At 37.8% G+C, this 26,115-nt stretch overlaps 1 protein-coding gene across 1 annotated transcript in view; it reads right to left on the bottom strand.

Moving 5' to 3' along the window:
* Positions 1 to 26,115, bottom strand: part of CLCN2 (chloride voltage-gated channel 2) — a 2,181,634-nt gene that overhangs the window by 1,713,338 nt on the left and 442,181 nt on the right. Inside the window, 1 exon segment of the mRNA XM_044070805.1 lies at positions 7,419 to 7,552. Within this exon segment, the coding sequence (XP_043926740.1) occupies positions 7,419 to 7,552 (134 nt within the window).

Raw genomic sequence — 26,115 nt, 5'->3', positions numbered from 1 at the left:
ACTGCAGGTCAGGCAGGTGCTCAGCTTACAGTTTCTGCAGGCAGATACAACACTCAGCACAGCAGCACACACAAGAAGCAGGCTTTTACTGAGTCGTCCAAATTTTAATTAAACAAATGGATGAATAAACTGGACCTAAAAATCACCCCATTGATAGCTTACCACAAGCCCTTCATAAGAGAGAGCACACTCTTCCACCTGTTCAGTCACTCCCACAATTACACACTAGCTGCTTATAGGCTAGGTAGCAGTTAGCTGATCCATGTTATGGTGCATCATCACCATTAATAGTCAAACTTATATTTTAATGGTTAAAAATGAGTAAAATCTGGCAAAATGCCATTATAAAAGGAAAAGAAATTTACAATAGCCACAATAAGCACTTTTGATAAATTTTTTGTTGTTTGAGACAGCTATTGGAGTTCTTTTTATAGTTGCATCTTAATGGCTAAACAGTACAGTTATCATCACTTTTATTCATTCTATGAAAGGAATACATTAAAAACAGCAGCTGCTTCTCAATCAGATATCATGTAGGAGAGAGACAGCAAGTCAGGAATTTGTGGAAAAATGTTTATTTCAAAAATGACTACTTACTGAGAAAAAGGCATATTTATGCTGTCTCCTTATCCTGTACCTGTCTGAACAATACTGTCCATGTCCCAGTCAGTTTGCTTTTTCTTGCATACAAGTTGATTAATCATGGTACTGAATACTGCAAATTCAGTGCCACGAGTAAATTACAGTGCAACAGTAGCACTGAATCGCTACAAAAAACATTACTACACTGAGCACTTCAGTGTCATGTTCAAACTTTTTGTTTCTTACTGCAAGTCGAAAATGTTTTTATTATGATTATTTTTCAATGAAAAGGTAACTGAGAAAAATGAGACACAGAGCCTCACATAATCTTTGAGGCCTTGTGATTCACTGTGTTGATTGTGCGTGGAACAAAGCAGAAGTCCAGGGAATTAAGTATGCATCACTTTCTTCACCAGGTTTTGCAGTCACAGCTACGTATAACTAGACAGCTGCTACTGGCCATGATTGTGGGACCCTGTTGGGCCAAATAGGTGCAAATGGCCAAAGGCAGGCACTGATTGCCTTGCTGTAAAATGAAACTTAGTATTTTGATGAGGGTTTCACCAAACATCTAAATAGGATATATAGTTAGATGAAGTTGAAGCCAATTTACATCCACTTTTACTATGGTAATAAATACACAAATCTGATTTTTTTTTTTATCTTATAATATTTTCCAAATACTGATGCATTAACTAAGTATTATAACACTGTCCTTCCCAAATACGGATGTGTTAACCAAGTACTACAACACCGTTCTTTAACTACAATCTTAGTCTCACTTCTAACATCTTAATGTAACTACAAACTAGATTTATTAGCCAATAGTTTTCTATAACATCCAGCCTAGCTATATGTATACCTAAGCAAAATTAAAACAAACATGCATCTCTTTACTGTTCGTTTAAATGCATAACTGAACAAATTTGAAAAATGTTTAGTAGTGGGGGTCCTTTGCAATCAACAATGTTTGCACAGCTGTGAAAAAAGTGACATAGTACTTGTACAGTGTATACTCACTAATACGTTAATGCATTGCACACTTTGTAATATGCCTGTAGACTTCAAAATGTTTATGAATTACACACTTTGTAATATCAAAGAACCCAAAAGCAGAGTAACACTGTAAAAAGGCACAACATCCAAACACATAAATCCAAGTATAAAAATCCTTTATTGTACAATGGTAAGCGCTTTCACGGTTGAACAAAATCACTTCATCAGACAAGGAATGATGAAACTAAACACCTTATATACATACACAATAAAATCAATTAAAATTCCCTTCGAAACTCTTAAAGGGACATGAACAAAAATCAGCCTTGCCTAGCTTCTTCATTTTCAATACGGGCTTGACAGATACAAATTCATTCAAGCCATATTGTTTATGTGCTGCAAGTCTAAAAATCCACTGTAGTTCAATACTTTCAGTATTAGACACAATGGGGCCTAATCTATTAGATTTATGCATGACATGGACTTGAAAAAGGAACCTATGGTCAGATCCATATTCTAATGTGTGTTTGGCCAATGCACTGTAAGTAAAAGATTTCCTAGTGCAATCGTCATGGTCCCTTAATTCTTATTCTCAAAGACCGATTCGTTTTCCCCACATAAAAATGGAAACATGTAACACAATGAGCCACATAAATTAAATCAGTAGTGTTACAATCTGCCCAACATCTCAGTTCCCATAATTTACCAGTGGCTAGATGTTTAAAAAACTAAACTCATCAATGAACTCACAGAAATTACAGTAACCACACTTGTGTGTTCCTGTAGCTACTAAAGGTACTTTGTAAAACTTAGGATAGCACAAAAGTCACTTCAAACTTCTTTTATTTTTAAAGACAAACTTGGGTTCATGTCCCACTATATCACTAGTTTTAGAATCAACCAACAAAATTTGCCAATTGTCAAAAATCACCTTTTTTATATTGTCATCATCGCTCGAAAAAGATAACACAATAGGTAATCTATCCCCAGCCATGTATTTAGTATTAAAATCACCTGATACAACTTGTGCAGGCGACCTATCTGAAAAAAATGGCTTAGCTCACCCACTACTCTCAGCCTGTACTTTATTAAAAGCTTTAGAAATTTCATATGAGGAATATCCTCTCTGTATAAAAGCATCATGTAAATATTCCATTTCATTTTTAAAATCACATTCCTTACATGACAGCCATGACACCCTCATCTGTTGACCCACCATGATGTTGGAAAATACATGACCAGGATGCACGCTGGTACGATGGAGGAAAGAGGGAGTGTAGCATGGCTTTCTATGCACTTTGGTTGAAAGATTACTTTCATTAAACATAACAGAAACATCTAAAAACTCTATCATACTTGCAGATTCATTGGATTTAAATTTCAAAAAATGACTGCTATTATATAATTTTTCAAGAAAACCATTAAACTCATGTGCATTGCCTCTCCATCCAATGAAGAGTTAATCTATAAAGCAGCAATAAAATGCCGCCAATTCAGATGTACTCAAAATATTATTCTGCTCCCACTCCATCATAACAATACTGGCATAAGCGGTGGCGCAGCTGGTGCCCATAGCAACGCCAGCTGTTTGCCAATAATACTTGTCTACAAATAAAATACATTATACTCCAGAACTAATTCTAAATGCATATATAAAAAATCAGTCCTATCATCTGAAAACTGTATGCTTTTACATAATGCACTTCTTACCATACAAATTCCATCCTCGTTGGGTATACATGTAAATAGTGAGGTTACATCCAGCGTAGCCAATAATTCAAAATCACATTCTCCCTGTGTTTTTATATATTCATACAGATCAATTAAAAAATGTTGTGCATCACGCAATACTATTGGATATTGATTCAGAACTATCTTTAGTTGTGTGTCCAAATAAATGGACAATGGTTCAGTCAACCATCCACTTCCAGCCACAATCGGCCTAAAGGGAGGCAAAGTAGCAAGCCTATGGATCTTAGGAAGACCATGCACTTGTGGTATTAATGGTTCATCCACAGTTAGATATTCAAAAAACTATTTCTCAAATAAGCCCATATAAAAGCACTCACTTATCGCAGCATCTACACATTGTTTCATTTTATCAATATCACATAGCTGAACTTCCTTATACGTAGATCTATCAGAAAGCATAGCAATAACAATAGTATAATAATACTCTGTATCAAGTATCATAATCGGTCCCCCTTTATCTGAGGGGTGTATCACAATCTCAGCATTTTCACGCAATTCGGTCAGAGCTCTCAACTCATTCTTAGATAAATTAAGATATCTCAATGTTTCACTCTCACTTAAAAGATTGTAAAAGTCTCTCTCACATGCTCTAATAAAAACATCTATATGGTTGGGCATGGGCAGTACAAACACACTAGGTTTCCTGAAGTTGACATTGTTCATTGCGGTATTGTCATCAAACATCAATTTTAAACATAAATTACGTGCAAAGAGTCTCAGTTCAGTAAGTGTTTGAATAATGTAAAACTTTGTAGAAAGAATAAAGCCTAAACCTCGATTTAACAACGACTTATCATATTGTTTAAGAGAGTACCTGGAGATATTCCAAATCAATCAGCATCTCTCAAGTTCCACATCTTTTTCAAAGTTTGTTTCAGAAAAGTTGCTGGCGGCTCTTTCCATTTCTGAGCTGTACACCGATAGTCCTGTTTGACAGAATTCCATCTCACTGGACTAAATGGAAGAGGGAGCTGCGGAAAATCCTGTTCCCGTCTCGTAGGAGTAATTATCTTACATTGAACTACACTGTTTGCATTAGAGACATTCATAGAAGTAGTCACAGAGTTAGTGTTGGTCTCTTCCTGAACCTGTCACCCAATGATGTCGAGTAAACTGAAGTAGTAAGTACCGGTGACATCACATCAGTAACTTCACTCTGTGGTCTCCCTTCCAGTGGATCCAATTGTTGTGAGGCACTCACTCCAGCAACCACCTGATTAGTGGAATCAGTCTGCTGTGGGTTCCGTTCTCTCCTGGCCATGTAAAAACATGGTTGTGAGCAAAATCATATAAATCTCGATTTAGTTTCTTCTTTTCTTGAACTAAAAGATGGCCCTCATAATGATTAATTTTGTCAAATAGTTCATTAAAATATAGTTCCACTGCTTCCTCTCCCAGAAGATTTACCAGTTCTCGTTGGCTGAGCTGGACTTTCTCCACAAGCTCATTCTCAATGGGTGAAAAGAAATCAATTAGGAGAAGCAGATATGATATGCTTGTCTCCAAATTAACACGCTGCCACTGGGCCAACAATTGTGGATAGGTATTTCCATAAGTAGGCATTGTCAAAACCCGGAGACCTGTTGGAATCACATTCATGCTGATACAAGCATCTAAATGGAACCTCTGGCACTGTAATCTTTTAAAATGGTACATGTAATTTCCTATGTTTCGTTTAATGTCCCGAAAATGTGGTCCAGTATCACAACGATTAGGAATATCTGAAGCATCTCCGCTCAGATCACCAGTAAGCAAAGGGTTAAGCTGGCTAGTCATAAATGTCGATAGTCTATTGTTGCTTGTAACTTCCAAACCATCTACATTCATAGTATTAACAGTGTTACCTGCTGCCATGTTACTGAAAGTATCCAAAAGTCTCCCAACAAGGCAAAGCAAGATAGTCTGTAGATAAAATATCAAAGAACCCAAAAGCAGTCCTTCATGTCATGCATAAATCTAATAGATTAGGCCTCATTGTGTCTAATACTGAAAGTATTGAACTACAGTGGATTTTTAGACTTGCAGCACATAAACAATATGGCTTGAATGAATTTATATCTGTCAAGCCTCTACTGAAAATGAAGAAGCTAGATAAGGGCTGATTTTTGTTCATGTCCCTTTAACAGTTTTGGAGGGAATTTTAATTGATTTTATTGTGTATGTATATAAGATATTTAGTTTCATCATTCCTTGTCTGATGAAGCGGTTTTGTTCAACCGTGAAAGCGCTTACCATTGTACAATAAAGGAGTTTTATACTTGGATTTACGTGTTTGGATGTTGTGCCTTTTTACAGTGTTACTCTGCTTTTGGGTTATTTGATATTTTATCTACAGACTGTCTTGCTTTGCCTTGGATACTTTTGGATACTTTGTAATATGGTCACACACTTGAATAAGTTTGTCCATTGTATACTTTATAATAAAGAGAGTGGAACATTTTATAAGATGGAGTCTTACTTCATGACATAGAAGGTAGAGCTAGACTTCTAGAAATTACCACCACAACCTCGACTAGACTTTATAAAGAGCAATACATTTCATTAGGTAAATATCTAATCTAGGATGCTGTATATTTATTGAAAACTCAAAATTAATGCACATGATATGCAAGGACAACCAGTTATTTCAGTTCTTCCTGCAACAGACAAGTATATAGAGATATGGATGAAAAAAGGTACATCTTTTGTCACCAAATTCCTCTTATCTCAAATCTGCTTAATCTGTATTTAATTCTGTCTTGTGCTTGTGAAGTATAGGAGTGCGGTGTTATCAGAGAATATACATTTCTAAATGGGTGGAAGAGGTGGATTTAGACGTGGATTAAAAGGGCAGGGGGTTATGCAAAACAACAGAAAGCAAAACAAAAAATACATACTCTTTTAATAATGTCCTACTAATGATAATCGCCCTGTATCAGTTAATACTGTCAAACCATTTTCACTTTGCAAACTACTTCAAGCACTGAAGTACTTCTAGATTTGGATTCAGAACAAGGGGAATGATGTTTTCACTTAAGCCTTTTTGACTTTTGAACCATTCATTATTTTAAGATATTTTCAAACAGTGGTTCGTCATTCCATTCTGTATCCACTGAGGTAATTATTATGCCTGACATTCATATCAAAGAAATGCAATGACCAGTAAATTGCCGACAGTGTTATACTGGTTATCATTTCAGCTGCATGCTTTACCCAAAAATGTGTGTTACTCACAGAGCCCTAAGTAGCTCAAATTCTGTATAATACATTTTAAATGAATGATCTCAAATGTATTACAGATAAATCAACTTCTGAGACAAACATACAGCAGCTGCATAATCTACAACATGTGACTGATTCTAATTTGTTACTCCATCATATGTCATTCATGTAATAATGCAGTGAGTACTAGGTATTTTGTATAAACTTACACAGTACAAAGTATTATCAAAAATGATTCCCTCCGATAATGGCACAGTGGTACATCAGCACTGCTGCTTTACTGCACTGGTTAGGGTGTCTTATATGTGCACTGCATGTTCTCTCATGTCTATGTGCACTTTTCCGAGAGCCTCTGGTTTCTTCCCACATCATAAAGGCAAGCTCACAATTTGAATATGCATTCCTATAAATTGTCTACAGGGCTGTGTGTGTGTGTATGTGCTTCTGAATGTATATGCATGTGTGTGCAAGCTCCCACTGCAGTGGACTGAGATCATATCCAGAAATGGATCCATGCCTTGTGCATGCTTTTTGCTGGGATATGTTCTGACTCTCCCACAACCCTTAACAGGTTAAAATAGGTGCCAGAAAATTAATGCATGAATGTATGAAATAATTTCACCCCATCAAAAATGGAAAACAGCATATTGGGGTTTGGGCAAACTTTCTTTACAGGCCTCCACTGCAAATGGACTTTTTTGCCATCAAAGTATACATAAATAAACTATCAAAGTGAGTCTATATTTACTCCCACAACACTTCTAGCTTGGTGATAACTGTAAATATGTATGATACTGCCCTGAACTTCAATTCTTAACGCTTACAAATATATAATAATAACAAGATTATGGTTTATGAAACAATCACTCAGTCATTAGCAAACTCACCTCTTTGCCCAAAGGCATGCCACTACCAAGGGCACAGGTCAGGCCTATGACTTTTGCAATAAAGGTTTTAAATGTGAGGTATTCTTTTAATACAACTCCTCGAAGAATTGTCTTCATTTCAGGGATCCCCGAGCCTGTAACAGTAAAGACAGAGAATCAGCAAGCATTCTTTACTGATGTACTTACTTAGATACCTAATTTATATAGTTATGTATAAACTCTTTGCAGTCTATGTCACAGCAGAAAAAAAAGTACCTGGAACCATTCACGTACATGGTTAACATAGAAACCCAAGTCAATAAACAAACTTTAAAGTAACAAAACAGACACTGCCATGAATTACAACCTGCAGAAGTAGATTTAGTCACTAAAGTAAGACTATCAGAGCAGTCTCTCTAATAAGTAAAGAAGAAAGCACAGGAGGCATTCCTAGTAGCATCAGAACTGTAGTCATCATGGGAGGGAAATCTGCTGCAGAAGGATGCCTGACATCCAGCAAGACTTCCAGAGGAGTACACCCTTCCCCCACCTTCTCGATCAGATTAACTCCACGTTCCACGAGGTGTACACATACTCCAAACATAAAGGTAGCACCAGACAGTCCCATCTGTTCTTTCTTTCTTACCTCAGTGAAGATGGAAATCAGATACGTCCCACAACTGCCCATCGCTCAGAAACTATCCTCCAGGAAAAGGACAGATGATGACAGAGATATCTCACAGCCATCTGGCTTCTAAAAGCAGACAGGAAAATGAAGAGACTCAGCTATCCCAGGCTGAGCTGCACAAGGAAGATTAAAGCCTCTATATGAGGTTATCACATGCAAGGATAAAGTGTGGTGCAGAATATGTCTAGTTATCGAACACAGCACTTGGGATCCAAACCACTTATTTTACATTAGGAAGATTTGTGGTCTAAACTCTTGTAGCAAAAGAATATAACCTACACCCTTCTAAGCTGGAAATGGCTGCTTGAAGGTTCATTATGTCTGTTATTCTGAAAGTGTCTTAGTTCTGGTTTAAGCACTTTGGCTCCAAACCAGTTATTTTATATTAGAAGAGTTGAGGTCTACACTGTGGCCTACACCCTTCTAAACTGGGAATTGCTGCTTTATTTAAATTGTTTTTTGCTGTTGTGATTTTGATTTTATGCACTTCAGATTTCTAGTACTTCTGCATTTTATAGCATAGGTCAGATTCAGACTTGCTGAATCTGGACAGTTTGGTAGCATTTGAGCATTAAAACCATCTCTTCACTGAGATACTGAAAGATCTGAGGCATCTGTTGCTTCCAACTAACTATAAGTGCCTGCTTTTGCTCTTATATTATACTTTTAATTGGTATTTGCATTCTGCTGTCTGAATTGTCTGAACTGTTTCTCGCCACATTTTACTGCATCTGTATTTGACTAGATCAGCTGTAACATTGCCCAGTTCCAGGTTGGCTGTTTCTGGGGCTGTTTTCTAACCTCTGAGCATCAAATTCAAGCTATTCTTGTTGCTGAACGCCCTTCTGCACCCTTCTTGGAAGAGAGTGCTGTCTGGGTCCCATCTAATCGAGGGTGATTGGACTAGAGCTCAAAGAGAGTATTCTTATTGGCCAGTTTGAGGTAAAAGGCTTATTTCTTGTGTTATTTGACTCCCACATTTGCACTTGTTTGTGTGTGGTGCACCATCATGCACTGCCACGTAGTGGTGGTTACCGTTAGTGGTTATAGACGCAAACGTTTTGCTTGTTAAATTTTCCCTTAGCACTTTGCTGGTGGTCCTCCAGAGGTTTTTTGTAGCCCTGCTCTACTGTCAGGTGGAACACTAAACCTACCCTCAGAGGTACCAACACACCTCTCACACACTAGCCATTCCCTCTTTTACTGACCATATAAATCTACCTAACACTATGAATGGACAATTTCCCACAGTTTCTCCAGCTTGGTCGACAAGGGCATCCTCAGGCAGTGTAGCAACTGCCTCATCTTCATCTATAACCATCTACTCCTAGTCCACACAAACTCAACATGTGAGAGATGCAACTATATTAAGAAGTTTGAATCCATGCTCTTTCACACACCAGTCAGTACATATGACAATGAGCGGGATTGTCAGCATGTACACCTCACCTCCTACTCCACCAAAACACATATCACACATACATTCATATGTGGAGGTTCCCATCAGAAACATAGCTAAACACCAGAGACCTCACAAACACAAGCACGCTACACATAATACTTCCTCTGCAGAACACAATACACATAATAGCTCATGCACCAGTGTCTCACCTGTCAAGTCCATAAGGTAAAACACAAAACGAAATATATTAGTCATAGGTGATTCCATTGTGAGACACACACATTTCCCTCTCACTAAACTGGATAAGGAAAAGGTCACAGCTATTTGTCAGGCTAGGATCCACCATATCACACATGCACTCAGGCTTCTCAACAGCAAGTGATGTTATGACTCCATTATAGTCTATGTTGGTGTGAACGACTTGTGACGTACCTCTCTGGAGAATATGAAGAGAAACTTGACTGAGCTCTCAGATTATGTGTCTCAGGCAGTTATGTCCCCTAGCCTTAAGCAACATTTTGCCTTCTATAGACCTATTAGCCTGAATAGCCTTATCTGCAAGGCCATGAAGCAAATCATCATGGACCTTATCAGGGACCTTATCAACAAAGATATAGGTAATCTCCAAACACTTGACCCTACTCAGTTTGGATTTGTCAAAAGGAGATCATACCTGTTAAACCTGGTAGACTTCTTCAAGACAGTCACCAAGGTCCTGGACAAGGGGAAATCTGTGCGTACCGCCTGCCTAGACTTATCCAAGGCTTTTGGCACTATCCCCAATCCAGGCATCATTAACAAATTCACCCAGCTAGGTATCAACCCATATATGCCCTTCCTTGAAAACTCTCGACTTCACCTTCCTAATCAGAGTCTTCCTCTTCATTATACCTGAACTGTATCCTGTTTGATAAATTGCAAAAAAAAAAACACTTTTTTACTCCTATGCTGCTTTTTGATACTAACTACTACTTTTCTGAAAAATCATTATGGCTGTAATCCAGCTGTTTTTAACATTTTTTCTACTAAAATAATATTTGTATGATGACTAAAGGTAATCTGTAAACTCTCAAAATGCCACTTGTATAATATCTGTAATCAATGACTAAATGTTATATGTATGTACTGGAGCTTTTCTCCCCAGGCCTCTGCTGAAAAAGGGCTTCGGCTCAGTCAGACATTCCCGGTCAACAAATGTAAAACAAATAAATAAATATCATTAGGTGGGTCACTAACTGGCTCACTGATAGAACACATATAGTCATAAGTAGAGGAATCCACCTCCCACAGCAGACCTGTAACCAGAGATGTTCCACAGGAATCAGTCCTGGGACCTCTACTCTTTGGAATCTATTCCTCCGAAGTACAAGCAAAAACTAAAGGTCTGTGGCTGAGAAAGTTTGCTGATAACTGCAAACTGGGAGCGGTATTAGATTTGCCAAATGATGTCAACATTCTAAAAGAGGGTCTTACATAAACAAATGATTGGTGCCAAAGTCATGGCCTTAATCTCAATGCAAAAAAATGTATTACCATCCCTTTCAGTAAGAGCAGTGTTCCTGCTAACTACCACATCAATAGCCACACCCTAAGTATACACCCAGTGGTGTGAGCCCTGGGCACACAGGTTGACAGCAACCTTACCTTTGATCACCACATCTCCACAGTGGTAACAAAGGCATTCTATATTGCTCATTTCATACGTAAGGGCATTGCCTCCAGAAAAAAAGAAATTATAACCTCCCTGTAATCTTCAATCATCAGGCCAATAACTGAGTACAACACCCCTTTTGGTATGTATCTTTTCAAGCAATTGCAGAGATCAAAGGTTCCTCACAAGGAAAATTCAAGGTCTTCAGCATCTGTTCTATGTGAACTGTTTGAAATCACTGTCACTTTATTCTGTTTCATACACACTACTCAAGAGGCGATCTCTGCCTTGCATATAAGGCAATCTCTAACTCTGCTTTATTGGAAATGGTGCATATCTGGGTTACTTGCTCTAAAGACCTTGACCTGGTATGTGACATTAATAGAACCTGCTGGAGGGACAGATTTGTCTCCCACAAGTTACCACAGCTTTGGAACAGACTCCCACTTCATGTCAAACACAGCACCTCACTGACCCTCTTCAAATGCGATCGGGACAATTTGATGGGTAACTGTAAATTCACCCTGGGGGTTCCACGTATGTCCCTCTTGGACAGGGGCAATAGGTGCTGACTGTGGAAATAAGGGTAGAATTTGGTTAGGCTTGTAAGGGCCCTAGGGCCATTTGCCTAATAACTTCCTATGATCCTACGAATTCTGTGGTTACTGATTTTGATTATCCTGCGAATTCTGTGGTTACTGATTTTGGTTATTCTTTTCTTTTATAGTGTTTTTTATTCTCTTGAAGCCGAGTATGGATTCCTTAAATGAGTTGGCCATTAATGATTTTCTAAAGCACAAATATCTCATACAGTGTAATAAACGCTATGTATATTTAAAAGTAACACCCGATAACACTGATCAGTGTTCCTCATGCTCACAGTTGGATGATTTCCTTAACTTTAGTAATACATCCAGACTTACTGATGACAATAGCAATTGGCACGGCTTGGAGAACCATTGTTACATATAATAATGATTGGTCTGGTGAAATAATGTCATTCAAAGAGCAAATAAAGTACAATTAGGAAAGGATGTGTTCATTTTCTATAAAGATCGTTCAACCGTTATGAAACAAGACAATGCCTGACAAGTTTGGAATTCTGTTTGCAGGTATTCAGCAGTCTGAGGATTCAGAATGTTTAGAAGGAAATAAAAAAGAAAGAAAGGAAGATGTTCACAACAAATAAAAAGGAAGCAAAAAGAAACAGATAAATGTCAGTAAAGTAGAGAGAGAATACATACCAACAAGATACTGCTTTGTTAAACAACACACAGACTACAAGGACTGACAACATTTTTCTATCAGAAAACCTTCAGTCTATAGAAAAGCAGAATTTTTGCAAAACAGAAGGTAGAAAAAAAAGAGGCATGGGGCAAGTGAAAAGGAATAAATCAAAATTGAATGTGGAAGGACTGAAGAACATTACTGTAAGAAAAAAGATGAGAAAGAAAGACATTGACAACATGGTACAAACTGGAGATGTACAAAGCCAGATGAATGAGAATTGTATGCTTGCAAATATAACACAAAATGAAAACAGTGGGATTAATAAGACTAATGGTGATGAAGTTCATTCCTTTTTAACAATTGATAGAGCAAATATTACTGTATTAGAAGTTGAAGATGCTTCAGATCTGGTCAGAAAAGATATTCTTGTAATTGGAGATTCAATTATTAGAGGAACTGATATATACATTTGCAGAAATTATGATGAACACTGAATAAAGCTAAGCTTGCCAGGAGCAAAAAAAAAGGATGTGAGACAAGCCTTAGAATGCATTAAGGTAAGGAAGTACAGATCTGTTTTCATTCATGTTGGTACAAATGATCTCATCTGCAAGGACTCTCTGACTGTTAGTAGGGAACTTACAGCCCTCTTAGATAGTATAGCTTGTACTGGTGTTAGGACATATTTTTCACAAATCACATACAGAAAGGAGAGTCAGGTCACCCTGAACAAAAATATTTTTTTGGGTAAATACTAACATAAAAAAAGTCCCGTTTTAAAAAATGGATGTGTAGAGCATCTTAGCCTAATTTTGGGCACAAATGTTCAGACAGGATGGCATGCATTTGTCAAGATCATGGAAGAGAATTTCTGCAGCAGATATTTTGCAATATTTGACAAACACAAGGCAGGATTTTTGACATGTTGAAAATTTAACAGTTCACAGACAGCAACATTTGATGCATCTCTGATGGTTGCGAATGCTAGCAACATTGCATTCCTTCCTCTGCAGGCTCTGGCTCACCCTTTACCTTCCCTTTCCCTCCTCACTCAATCTCTCAGATCTGTTACAACATCCTTAACTACCTCACTTCATCTCAACTTTAAATACATATCCAACTGACTTGCACCTAGCATTCTCTCACTACCAAATATACTACTCATTTAGTTTCCTCTATTACTCCTCTAGCTTCCCCTTCCATCCCATTAGCCCTTCTAGCTTGTTCCATCTTCATAAGGAGTATCTGCTTTATATCTGTTTTAGTGCAATATTTGTGTATAAAATTTAGGTATATGAGTTTAGAACAGTATCCGTTTGAGCTTTGTCCTATCTGTATATACATCCTGCCTTTATTCTTAACCTCTAGCTAGCTATCGGTATATCTGTTCATTACTATGTTTCATATTGTACGTACATCTAATGTTTGCTGCAGTATGTATTATTTGCTATTATATGTACATTCAATTGTTCTTCGTGTACTCTGCTGCTCATTTGTTGTTCTGTGGAGCTTTTCTCCCCGGGCCTCCGCTGAAAAAGAACCTGTGTCCAGTTGTAATTTACTGGTAAATAAATAATAAATAAATAAATTAATTAATTAATTAATTATGCCCCACCCCCACCCCACCCCCCGGGAAAAAATTACTAAGTTCCCACAAAGTTTGTGAAACATTGTTAAAGAACAATGATTGGAAATCAGTTCTGTCAGGGTAAAAATGTTTTTACTGTAACAGACATTGCAACAAAAATCAGGTGGCAGTGTTATGACAGGGATTAAACATAGTTATGAGACTTGTGATTATTACATATTCAGTAATACATTATTACAAAAACAAGACAGCTTACCAATGGAGAAAAGGATATGGAAATAATAATAGATTTAATAATAAGGAGAATTATTATGATACACACGGCAATGATGTAAATTTTCAAGAGGGAAGGAATCAACCAAGGAAATGAATGTTGTGAGAAAATGGGAATGGAGGGAAAACTCGTCAAATCAAAGATGGGGTCGAGAAGAGTACCACAACCCTCCACAAGGACAATGGAGGGGGAAGTACTAACATTTAATGTAAATGAATTGTTGCAGCATGAACATAGTAGTGAAAATAATAAGAGTAAAGAGTTAAGTGAAGATATTAGTATTATAGATACAGATGAAACTATCCATCAAAAAAATGATTTTTTTGAATATAATTATACTGACAAATTAATTACTAATGAATATTTTACATTATTTTCAAAAGGGATGAAATTTGTGCCTAATAATCAGTTTGGAGTGGTGGATAGCATTATTGAAATTAAAAAAATATTTAAGGAAACTTAATTTAGCTTTGCACTTTCGGAATGAACCTAACAAGAATGAAGCTATTGAAAAAATTAAGAAAAAAAGTTCATATATTCCTCCAAGTAATCCATACATAGGGTTATATGAAAAGTTAGTAACCAGAGACATATATATGTTAAAAAAATCATGTTCATAAGGGAATATATAGGAAAACAAACATGAATGAAAATGAGTTAATTTTACTTAATGATATTACAGAGGACAGGTCAATTAGAATAACGAAGCCAGACAAGGGGGGTGGGATTGTTATTTACAATCAAGATGCTTATACCAACAAAATATATAATATTTTAGTAACTTCTGGAAATTATACATCCATTTCTTTGAATGAAATTAATATAGGATATAGGCGAATAGACTTATTTCTGGAGGATATGCTACTAGATGGTAGAATTACTTTGGACTTATTCAAGTATATGAAAGTAGTGCATCCTTATATGGCGACTATTGTAGGAGTGCCAAAAATACACAAGGATTACCATGACCCTCCCTTCAGACTGATCATATCAGGAAGTTACTCCAAGACATTCCCTATGGGAGTGGTGATTGATGTTTGGCTCAAACATGTCTATGAAAAAATTCCACATATGATAAAAGATTTGTGGATTTTTTTAGGGAATCTAACACCTGACTTATGGAAAGAGGGTCTAATATTTATTACTATAGATGTCGGTGACCTGTTTTCATGTATACCAAAGGAACAAGGATTGGAATATTTTTACAATAGTATACGCAATTATTCACAGCTTGATTGGGAACGAACTTTGGTTGTTATGGAACTTATGAGCATTATTTTAGATTATAATTACATCTATTTTGAAGGGGAATATTATAGGCAGACACGAGGAGTTGCCATGGGCACTGCATGCGCACCTATATATGGGAATTTGGTTATGTTAGACTGGGAGAGACAGTATATATTTAAGAGTCAGTACACCAAATACATTAGGTACTATACTAGATTTTTGGACGACATATTTATCTTATGGGATGGACAAGAAGAGATTATAGAAGAATTTATAGGTTATCTTAACAACACTAGTCAGTTTTTGAAATTTACATACAGTGTTAGTAAAGAAGGTCTGGCTTATTTAGACACATTTATATCCAACAATAATGATGGTTTTGAATCGAGGATTTATAGAAAAAATAATTTTTCTAATAATTACTTAGAATACACTAGTAACCATCCATATAAGACGTAAAAAAGCATATTTAAAGGTCAGTGTATACGAGCAGCTCGAATGAGCTCAAAATATGATAAAATGTTGGATGAAATGGAATTTATAAGTAGCCTATTTATTAATAGAGGGTATCCAATCCAGCTAATTAATGAAGTTAAGGCTTTAGTTATTAATGAATGGGGAAACAAGTACTTTCCAGTTTTAGGTAAACCACTCAGTCACGTTATAGAAAAGGATGTTAAATGTGATTATAGAAGAGCATGTATATTAGAGTATACATCTCAAACAACTCATATTAAGAACATTATGAAAAAATATTGGAACATCCTTTCTTTGGATACTGAAGTTAGGAAAATAGTGGGTGAAGCACTATTTTTGTGCTAAAATGGGTATGAATTTAAAGTCTATTCTGGAAAGGTCAGAAAAGATATACAACCCTCCTTCAAAGTATAGTGGGACATATAGGTGTGGAAATTGTAAATATTGCCATTGTATAATGGAAGTGGACCACACAACATTAGAAAATATCAATAAAACAAGAGTAAAATTTGTGAGAGGTAATTGTAACACACAGAATGTAGTATATTTAGCCAAGTGTGTATTATGTCCAGGATATTACATAGAAAAAACTGAACAAAAGTTTAAGAAGAGAATATATGAACATTTATATGATATTAAGAAGAAAGATAAAACTAATGCACTATATAGGCACATTTTATCCTTTGACAATAGACATCAATTCAGATTTGCCATTATTGAGATAGTTAATAATAATATGAGGGGAGGAAATTTAGGGACACAGTTAGCAGCAAAAGAAGCAAAATGGCAGATCTTGGCAGATGCCACAACTCCCCCGGGATTAAATGATGGTATATCTGTAAAACCGTTTCTATTAATGAATTACTAAAGTATATATTTATTATAATTATTTTTTTATTAATAAATTACTAAAGCATATATTTATTTATTTAAAATATTTATTATATTATATATGCAAGAATATTTTAACATACAGTTTTTAACATACATCATTTATTAATTATTAGTATTTTTAAACAAATTTTAAATCAATTATCTATATTTACAATATTAATCACATTCATAATAATATGTTTATGCTAGAAGTTTTACATGGGAAGTGGTTCATCTCTGTCCTTAGGTACATTATAAATTAAAAGAGTATTATATATAAATAAAAAAAGTATTCTATGAAGTGTCAAACATTAATACTGTTATTGTCATTTAAATGTATATAGGAAGAATTAGTATTGAAAAAAACTTTTTTATGGATTTTTTTATGACATTTTATTTAATATATACAAATATATAATTCATTACACATACTTTCAAGTATACTTGTAACAATTGGTTAGTACTACAAGGGAGGCTATTTGATGCATGCAATGTGTTATTTCAGCAGATTTAACAAGTATTATTTTACAGTAAGAACAATCTTTTTAATTATTCAATAATTTTATCTTATGAATTAAAGTTGCGTTGATGTCTTTAAGAATGTAGCATGAATTGGCGCCAGATTATGTTTAAATACTGTGGAATGTATTAGTTAATTGATTCTGATGAAGTCCACGTTATGTGGATGAAAGCGCTTGATCCGTTTTTGTGTGTTTGACATATATATTAAAAGAAATCTTTTGGTTATTGCCTGATGTGCATTGTGGATTGTTACAGCTTTTAAGAATAAGGAAGGACGTATTATTGCTGCCTGTGACTGGAGACTCTTGCAATTGTTTCTTTAGTTGTTGAGCTCCATTTGCTTAATATTCAGTAATAACACAAACACCAATCCCAAGATTGTTTAACTGTGCCAGTAAAGACAGCCCTGGAACATATACCTATTGTGTATAGACCACCAAAGTCAAGTGCTGATAGGTTCATAGGTTCATACTAGGCTATCTGCCCTAGGGCATTTATAAGCCTAGCCAGAGTATGTTTGGCTTTCGCCACCCATTTTAAATTAATTTTGCTATGCCCTTTTTCGAGGTTAGTATACTGTGCCTCTGTCTAACAGTGACACAGAAGTGATACCCGGGGTAAACCTACGATCTCCCATCCACTCATCAAGATTCCTCTTGAAGAGAGTCAATGAGAGACTCTGCCTAACCTGGACTGGGATTTTATTCCAGAGTGAAGGGAGCCTCTGGGTTATGAATCTGTCCCTCCAGCATGTCCTATTTATTTCAGTGGTGAGGTTCAAGTCTCTCGAGCACGTAGCTCGATGGGATTTGGATTTTCTGAGGTGCAGCATGTCCATTAATTCCGGGTTGGACATGGCTTTATACGTCAGGCACAGATCGCCTCTGAGCAGGCGGAATGCCACTGAGTAGAGCTGGAGTTTCTTTAACCGGGCAGCATATGGCATCTGTTTGAGCCCTTTGATCCTCTTGGTGAGGTACTTTTGGGGTCTTTCCAGTTGCTGCAGGTGTCTGGTAAGGTACATCCCAAAAGGGGCACTGTACTCAATTATGGGCCTGATGAGGGATGAGTAAAGAGGCACGATGACTTCCCCTGATCTAGATGTGAATCCCTTCATGATTAGGTGGGCTATATAAAATGTTTTTCTAACCACTTTGGCCACGTGGTTGTCAAATGAGAGATTGCTATCAACTTGGGTCCCCAGGTCCCTAATTACTTCTTCTGTACTTAATGGATTACCACCTATGTGGTAATTTGTGGGCACTTTGTTTTTGCCAAAGGGGATGACTATACACTTTTTGGCATTTAGCTTGAGGCCATGGCTCTGGCACCAGTTGTCTGTTTCTATGAGGCCCTTTTGGAGGATGCTTGTCTCGGCTGGAGAGTCGATTATGGCACCCAGTTTGCAGTCATCTGCGAACCTGGTCAGCCACAGTCCTTCCATGTTGGCCTATACCTCCAAGAAATATATACGAAACAAGAGAGGTCCCAGGACTGAGCCTTGTCGGACGCCACTTGTAACTGGTGTGGAGTCTGACATGGCTCCAGCAATTCTAACCATGTGGGTTCTGTCCTTGAGCCAGTTTGCAAACCATCTAGTGACATAGGGGTTTATATTTAAGCTGGTGAGCTTATCTATAATACCCGAGTGGGGTATTGTATCGAAGGCTTTTGCGAGGTCCAGGTAGGCTGTGTGGACCACCTTCCCCTCGTCAATAGCCTTGGTGACGGTTTCAAAGAAATCAACCAGGTTTAAGTGGCAGGATCTGCCATTAACAAAGCCGAACTGGGTAGGATCCAGTGTTTGCAGGTCCCCAATATCTTTATTTATGAGGTCCATGATGATCCTTTCCATAGCTTTGCAGATCAAGCTAGTCAGGCTTATGGGGCGATAGTTTCCAGGATCCGTTGAGGCACCACCTTTGTGGCGAGGGACCACTGTTGCTGTACGCCACTCTTTGGGTACATATCCTGTAGTAAGGCTGAGATTGAACAGTAGTTTTATGTTTGGGTTTAGCTCTTCTTGAAGTTCATGTAGGACGCAGCCCGGGACACCATCTGGTCCCATTGATGCTGTGTTTTTTGCTTTGGAGAGGGCAGCTCTTACCTGAGCATCTGAGATGTCAGGGGCAGCACTCTGCTGGGACAGATATTTGCCCTTTTGGTGGGGAGGGAGAAGTTTGCGCTGAACCTGTCAGCTAGGATGTTGGCAATGTCTGTGGGTTCGGTGTATTTTTGTCATTTTGGACTAATTCTGAGCATATCTGGGAATTCCCACAGGTTCCTAACATAACTAAAGAAAGCCTTGTGATTATCCTTAGTGTCCTGTGCAATTTTCTCTCGAAGCTGGCCTTAGGCCATTTTATGAGTGCCCGTGGTTTTGCTAATACTGATCAGAGATGCCTTCCCTTTTTGGGATTTTGCTCTATCATGTAGTAGCTTCCTCCTTCTATTGTATAGTTTGTTTACGGCTGGGGTCCACCAGACAGGACGTCTGCCTTTGGAGGATTGGGTCTTGGTTTTATTTGGGATTGCATGATCCATGCATTCCTGAAGGTGTTCATAGAATGCGTTTATAAAGGATTCTGCGGTCTGGGCCGTATTTTCCACAGGCCTGGGGGTTTTGAAGGATTCCACCTCGGTTTTGAGGAGTGTGAAATTTGCTTTAGAGAAGTTTTTCACTGTGGTTTTCAGGGCAGGGGGTGGAGTCGGGATGTGAATATCCGGTGAGATTAGTTTATGGTCTGATCTTACCAGTGAGGGATACACTTCTGGTCTGGAGCATAGAGTCCCCATGTTGGTGATGATCAGGTCCAGTATGTTTTCCCCTCTTGTGGAAGTGGTAACAAGTTGTTCCATAGCATTTGAGTTTATAAATTCTAGGAACCTTTGGGCTAGGGTGTTGGAGCTAGAGTAATGCTCCTAGTCTATGTTTGGGTAGTTGAAGTGGCCCAATATAATGGTGTTTGGAGAGACCTTCATATTTTCCAGTGTTCTCAGGAAGGCCGAGTGGGGTTCCTGGGTTTGGGAGGGTGGTCTGTAGCAGGCTATAAACTAGAAGGCAGTTTTACCTACTGTTAGTTGCACATGGATAGTCTCTGATGCTTCGTGCTGTGCCACCAACCTGGAAGTGTGGGTATCTTTGACGAATATTGATACTCTCCCTCCTTTTGTGGTTCGGTCCAAGTTTTGGGGCCGAAAAGCATGGTATGAGGTATAACCTGGTAGTGCTGGTGTGCTCTTGGGAGCCTTGAACCAGGTTTCTGTTACTGCACAGATATCAATGTTCTCCATGCTAAGGAGTTTCGAGTGCGTGCATCTTGAGGTTTAGACTTCTGGCGTTGAGTAGCATTACTCTTAGTTTCTTATCCCTTGTGATACCTATGGAGGTGGGTTTGTCTTTTGAGCCTTGCCTAAAAAAGGCACTATGGGGGTAGCAAGAGCCTGTGCCAATATCCGAAAGCCCAGGGGTGACAGGTGCAAGCCGTCCCTAGCGAAGCATCGTGGCTTATCGAGCATGTCATCCCAGGCTGACAGGCATTGGATCCCCTTTGAATGACACCAATACTTAAGCCAATTGTTGAAATTGATCATGTTGTCTTCATATTGTGGCATCATTCTTGGTGAGGGTAAGATGCTACTCAAGGTCAGGGTCATACCGGCCTGGGCTACATGCTCAGAGAGCTCCTCTATGTCTCTTTTCATGTAGTCCAGGGAGGTACGTCTCAGGTCATTCACACCAGCATGGACAATGACTGAGTCATATTTGTACTTGCCTTGGGTGACCTGAGTGCTTGTGTTATGTGGCGGATCCTAGCGCCCGACAGGCAGCTCACCGTGACCTTCTCCTTGTTCAACCTGGTGAGCGGGACGTCAGTGTGCCTGACGATAGAGTCACCTATTACAAGTGTATCAGGTGTGTTGTTTAGCCTTAAGGGCTGTGACTGTTCGGCACACTGGCTTAGTGAGCTATGTGTTGCATGTGTTTTGTTTTGGGGTAACGGTTGCTTGGGTGTCTGCTTTGGAGGTCTCTGCTGCTTAGGCAGATTTTTATTTAGGGCCTCCGAGTATGTTTTTGTGTGTTTATGTGTTTGGTTTGCTGTCGTGGTAGGTCTATGTGAGACTGGAATTGTAGTGAGTCTGGTTTCCTTCTCCTCCTGACTGGTTTCGCCAGTACTGAGTTGAGAGAGCTTAGCCTCCAGTATGGCTATATGGTTGCATCTCTCACATGTGTTGGAATTTGTTGGGAGGAGGAGAGGGTTGTCTGTGTACAAGAGGCAGTTGTAACATTGCCTCAAGATTCCCAGATTCACCAGCTGGACCAGAGAGGAGATTGACAACTGACCTTTGGACATGCTAGAATCGTATTGGGAATACCTTTATAATTGAAAAAAAAGGGCCAATGGGGAACAAGGTACTCAAGGGGAGTTTGTGAGGGTGTAGTGCTTTTAATTTTTTAGTGCTGACTTATATAATTGCTTTAGTGAGCAAGTGCCAGGTAACTTAAATGCAATGTGTTACAGGTAACTTAAATGCAAAAACGACAAACAGTAACTTTCTTTCAAGTGAAACAAGGAAATAAGTACAGTAAGCAATGCAGATATCACTAGGGATCCACAGAAGTGCTGAAAAGCCGCGTCTTAGGTGGAAATAGCGTTTCAGGAAATAAGAAAACAAACAACAAGCATACAAACAAAGCTAGATTCAGCAGGCCTGGATCTAGTCTATGCTACAGCAAACAAGGTGTACCGATTTCAGTAAGAAACAGTTCAAATATGCAGGCACTATAAGCCTTTAACCAGAAATTCCCAGCTCAGAAGGGCAGAGTCCAGCCTCTCCTCCCACAAGAGTGCAGACCACGAACCCTTTTAATGTAAAATAACTGGCCTGAAGCCCAAGTGCTTAAACCAGAATTAATACACTTTTAGAATAACAGACACTGAGCCCTCAATCAGCAGTTCCCAACTTAGAAGGATGTAAGCTACCTGTCCTGCCACCAAAGTGCAGGCCACAAACCTTCCTAATGTAAAACAACTGGTCTGAAGCCCAAGTGCTTAATCCAAAAGACTTAGAATGATAGCTACACTTTAATCAAGTTACTACCAAGCAGTAATAAATACAATTTAATACTTTAAAGAATGCCTGGATTAGTGCTCAAGTTATACAAACAAAGCTAGATTCAGCAGGCCTGGATCTAGTCTATGCTACAGCAAACAAGGTGTACCAATTTCAGTAAGAAGCAGTTCAAATATGCAGGCACTATAAGCCTTTAACCAGAAATTCCCAGCTCAGAAGGGCAGAGTCCAGCCTCTCCTCCCACAAGAGTGCAGCCCACGAACCCTTTTAATGTAAAATAACTGGCCTGAAGCCCAAGTGCTTAAACCAGAATTAATACAATTTTAGAATAACAGACACTGAGCCCTCAGTCAGCAGTTCCCAACTTAGAAGGATGTAAGCTACCTGTTCTGCCACTACAGTGCAGACCACAAACCTTCTTAATGTAAAACAACTGGTCTGAAGCCCAAGTGCATAAACTAAAAGGCTTAGAATGAGTTACACCAAGCAGTAATAAATACAATTGAGTACTTTTAAGATGATGCAAAAGCAAAATAAAGTAGGAAGAAACACAAATACAGTAAAAGCAGATAAAAAAAAAATTGAGTGAGCAAATGAGATGGGCCCAGGAGTTGCAGGACAGAAACAAGTGCAAATGCAGGCCTTCAAATCAGAAAGTTGAGAGAGATGGAGGACCGCCCAAACGGCCAATAACTATAAATTCTGGGCCAGAACCACTCCTTATGTGGTAGACAGGTTACCTAGTGCTTACCACTCCCACTGATAAGCTAGAAGGCTTCCCTCCAACACAGAAAGACTTGGGGGGCTCAGAAGCTTACAAATAGTCCTGGATACAGCAAATCTGTACCTGGAACACTAATTACAGGAAAGGTAGGAAACAGGCTTACAATTTTTTTTTTTTTTTTCAGAAAAGTAGCAAAAACAGTAGTAAAACAATTCACATGCAGTGCAAGCTGGTACACTTGAGTATGTAGCAATATTAGTCCACACACAGTTTGAAAAAATGTAATTAAATTAAAAAGGACTAAAAGCAAGTGCAGAAAGGGTTTATTAGGTAGAATACGGTAAAGAGATGGGACTGGGGAGTGTCCTAGATCAAATCTACAGTGGGGCAGGCACTGCAAAAGCCACCAAATTTAAACTACAACCAAGAACAGGGAGGGGGGGGGTGGAGAAAAGTTTCAACAGAGATGTGAGGAATCAGAATGCAAATTATAAAACCAAAAAATATATACTGATCTCTGTATATTTGCAGAACAGTAAGACAACATATATCTAAGCAACAATTTAGCTTTATAATACAGAATAATACAGAAAAATATACTCAGCTCTATATATTTGCAGATAGTCTTGTAAGGCTGTCTCTCAACACACAGGCTCCACTTTAAATGCAGGCTGCTGCTATAAAGTCAAATTAAGGGAGCCTTGAGTTAACAACACACAAGCTATAGAAACCAAAATAGGGGGTGGGGGGAAAGACAGTTTCAACAGAGATGTGAGGAATCAGAGTGCAAATTATAAAACCAAAAAAATATATACTGATCTCTGTATATTTGCAAAACAGTAAGACAACAGATACCTAAGCAACAATGTAGCTCTATAATACAGAATAAAACAGAAAAAATATACTCAGCTCTATATATTTACAGATAGTCTTGAGGAGTCATACATTTCTTGCATGAAATTCAGGAGAGAATAGTAGTGGCTGGGGACTTAAATTTACCAGAAACAGACTGGAATAATACTGATTCAGCATCATCAAAAATGTATTCACAACGTATATTCAGGAACAACAATTGCTTCAGATTGTATAAAAAAAACTACCAAGGGACGGAACATACTAGACATTGTTTGTGTTCCTAAAGGAATTACTGTTACTTCATGTTAAGTTTTACCACCACTGATGTGCAGTGATCATGGGGTTATAAAGACTAATTTGTTGCTAGATAGTTCTGCCAAAAGGAAATCTAAACCAATGCACAGAAGGTTAATTACAGATTATATGGAAGCAAAACAGTCACTATGTAAAACTAATTGGAATGATGCGTTCAGTGGAAAAACTGCAGAAGGTATGAGGAAAGTTTTAAAACAGAAATTGAGTGCAAAAAAATAAAAAAATGTTTAATATGATCTAGGCATACAGATATTGAGCATAATAGGAAACCATTATAGATACATAACATGTGGAAGGAGTAAAGACATACAAACTATGTATAGATTCTAAAATATATTCTCACACACAACAGATTATAGATATAATTACAAAATCTTATACAAACAGCCAGGCTCCACAAAAAGGATAAGTTGTTCTAGTGACATTCAGGTAGCCTCAGATACTGGAATCCTGGTTAAGCTCATCAATGGTCTCCCATACTGCATGTTCAGAAATTAGCTGTAAACTTCAAGCCACCTTGCAGGATACATTTGGGATGCTTGGCTAGGCTTACAAAGACTCCAGTGGATGTTAGCCTACTATACACCTATGAACCTATGAATCAAATTACACTATATTGAAAAAAAACTATGCAAACTGGATACAAAAAAGCACTGTGAAGAGACGGAATTAGTAATAATGACCCGAGAACACCTCAACAAGAACTTACAGTACCATTACATCTATTATTTACTAGGTTGCATAAATATGGGGAGATTCCTCAGGAGTGGAGATATGCTTATTAAACCTGTCTTTAAGGGTAAGGAGAGTAGGACAAACCCAGATTCTACTTTCATGTTGTGGAAAAATAATGGAGAAGGTAATATTAGATAAGTTATTGACAGAGCTGGAAAGATTTGGACTCAAAACTATATATCAGCATGCACGTGATGAAAATTGATCTATTACCACCTGTAACAAGATGTTCTATATCAATACAATAACAGCTATGAATGAAAAATTATGCTGTGATGTAATTTATATAGATTTAACTACAGCATTTGACAGCATCATGCACAAAACACTGATCAATAAATTAGTACAACTAGTTATTGATGTACTCTTGATAAGATGGATAGTTGCATGGCTTAGAAATAGGACATGGCAAGTATCATACAGCAACTGGACGGATGAAATGTTTGGCTACAGTCAGGGCGTCCCACAGGGCTCTGTCCTAGGCTCTTACTTGTTTATATTGCATCTTTCAGACCTATCTTTTTCATCTGAGGTGTTCTACAGTCTGTATGCAGATGACCTGAAACTGGGTAACCTAATTAGGTACGTTACAGCTAGGACGTTTGCAAGAAAAAAAAAAAACTTGTCTAAATTGACCATTTTGATGCAGGAGAATAATATGCTAATACACCAAAAACTAAGCATATGAGATTTGGCAGACATAAATTGAAAGGTGAATATTTAATGTACCATACAGTGATTGAAACTGTACATTAATTTAAGGACGTGTGTATATGGGTAGATTCAGCTTTGAGTTTTTCTAGTCATATCAACCAACTGGTTAATGATAGTTATACAATTATAGGTTGTATAAAAAGATTTATAAAGTACAGAAATGAAGAATTCATTGTTTGCTAATTATATTAGACTGAAGCTTGTATATGGAATAACAATATGGAAATCTTATAAGAAAACAAGTATGAGCAAACTGGAAAGAGTAGGGTATAAAGGTACCAAGGACATCCATGGATGTGAACATTTAAGTAATTATGAAAGACTAAAATATCTGAACTTGTACAGTGTCTCTCATAAATATTTA

This window comes from Protopterus annectens, chromosome 4.part1, assembly GCF_019279795.1.
Source record: "Protopterus annectens isolate FY-2018-M chromosome 4.part1, PAN1.0, whole genome shotgun sequence".
Lineage (NCBI taxonomy): Eukaryota > Metazoa > Chordata > Ceratodontiformes > Protopteridae > Protopterus > Protopterus annectens.
This window is presented reverse-complemented; position numbering and strand designations above follow the sequence as displayed.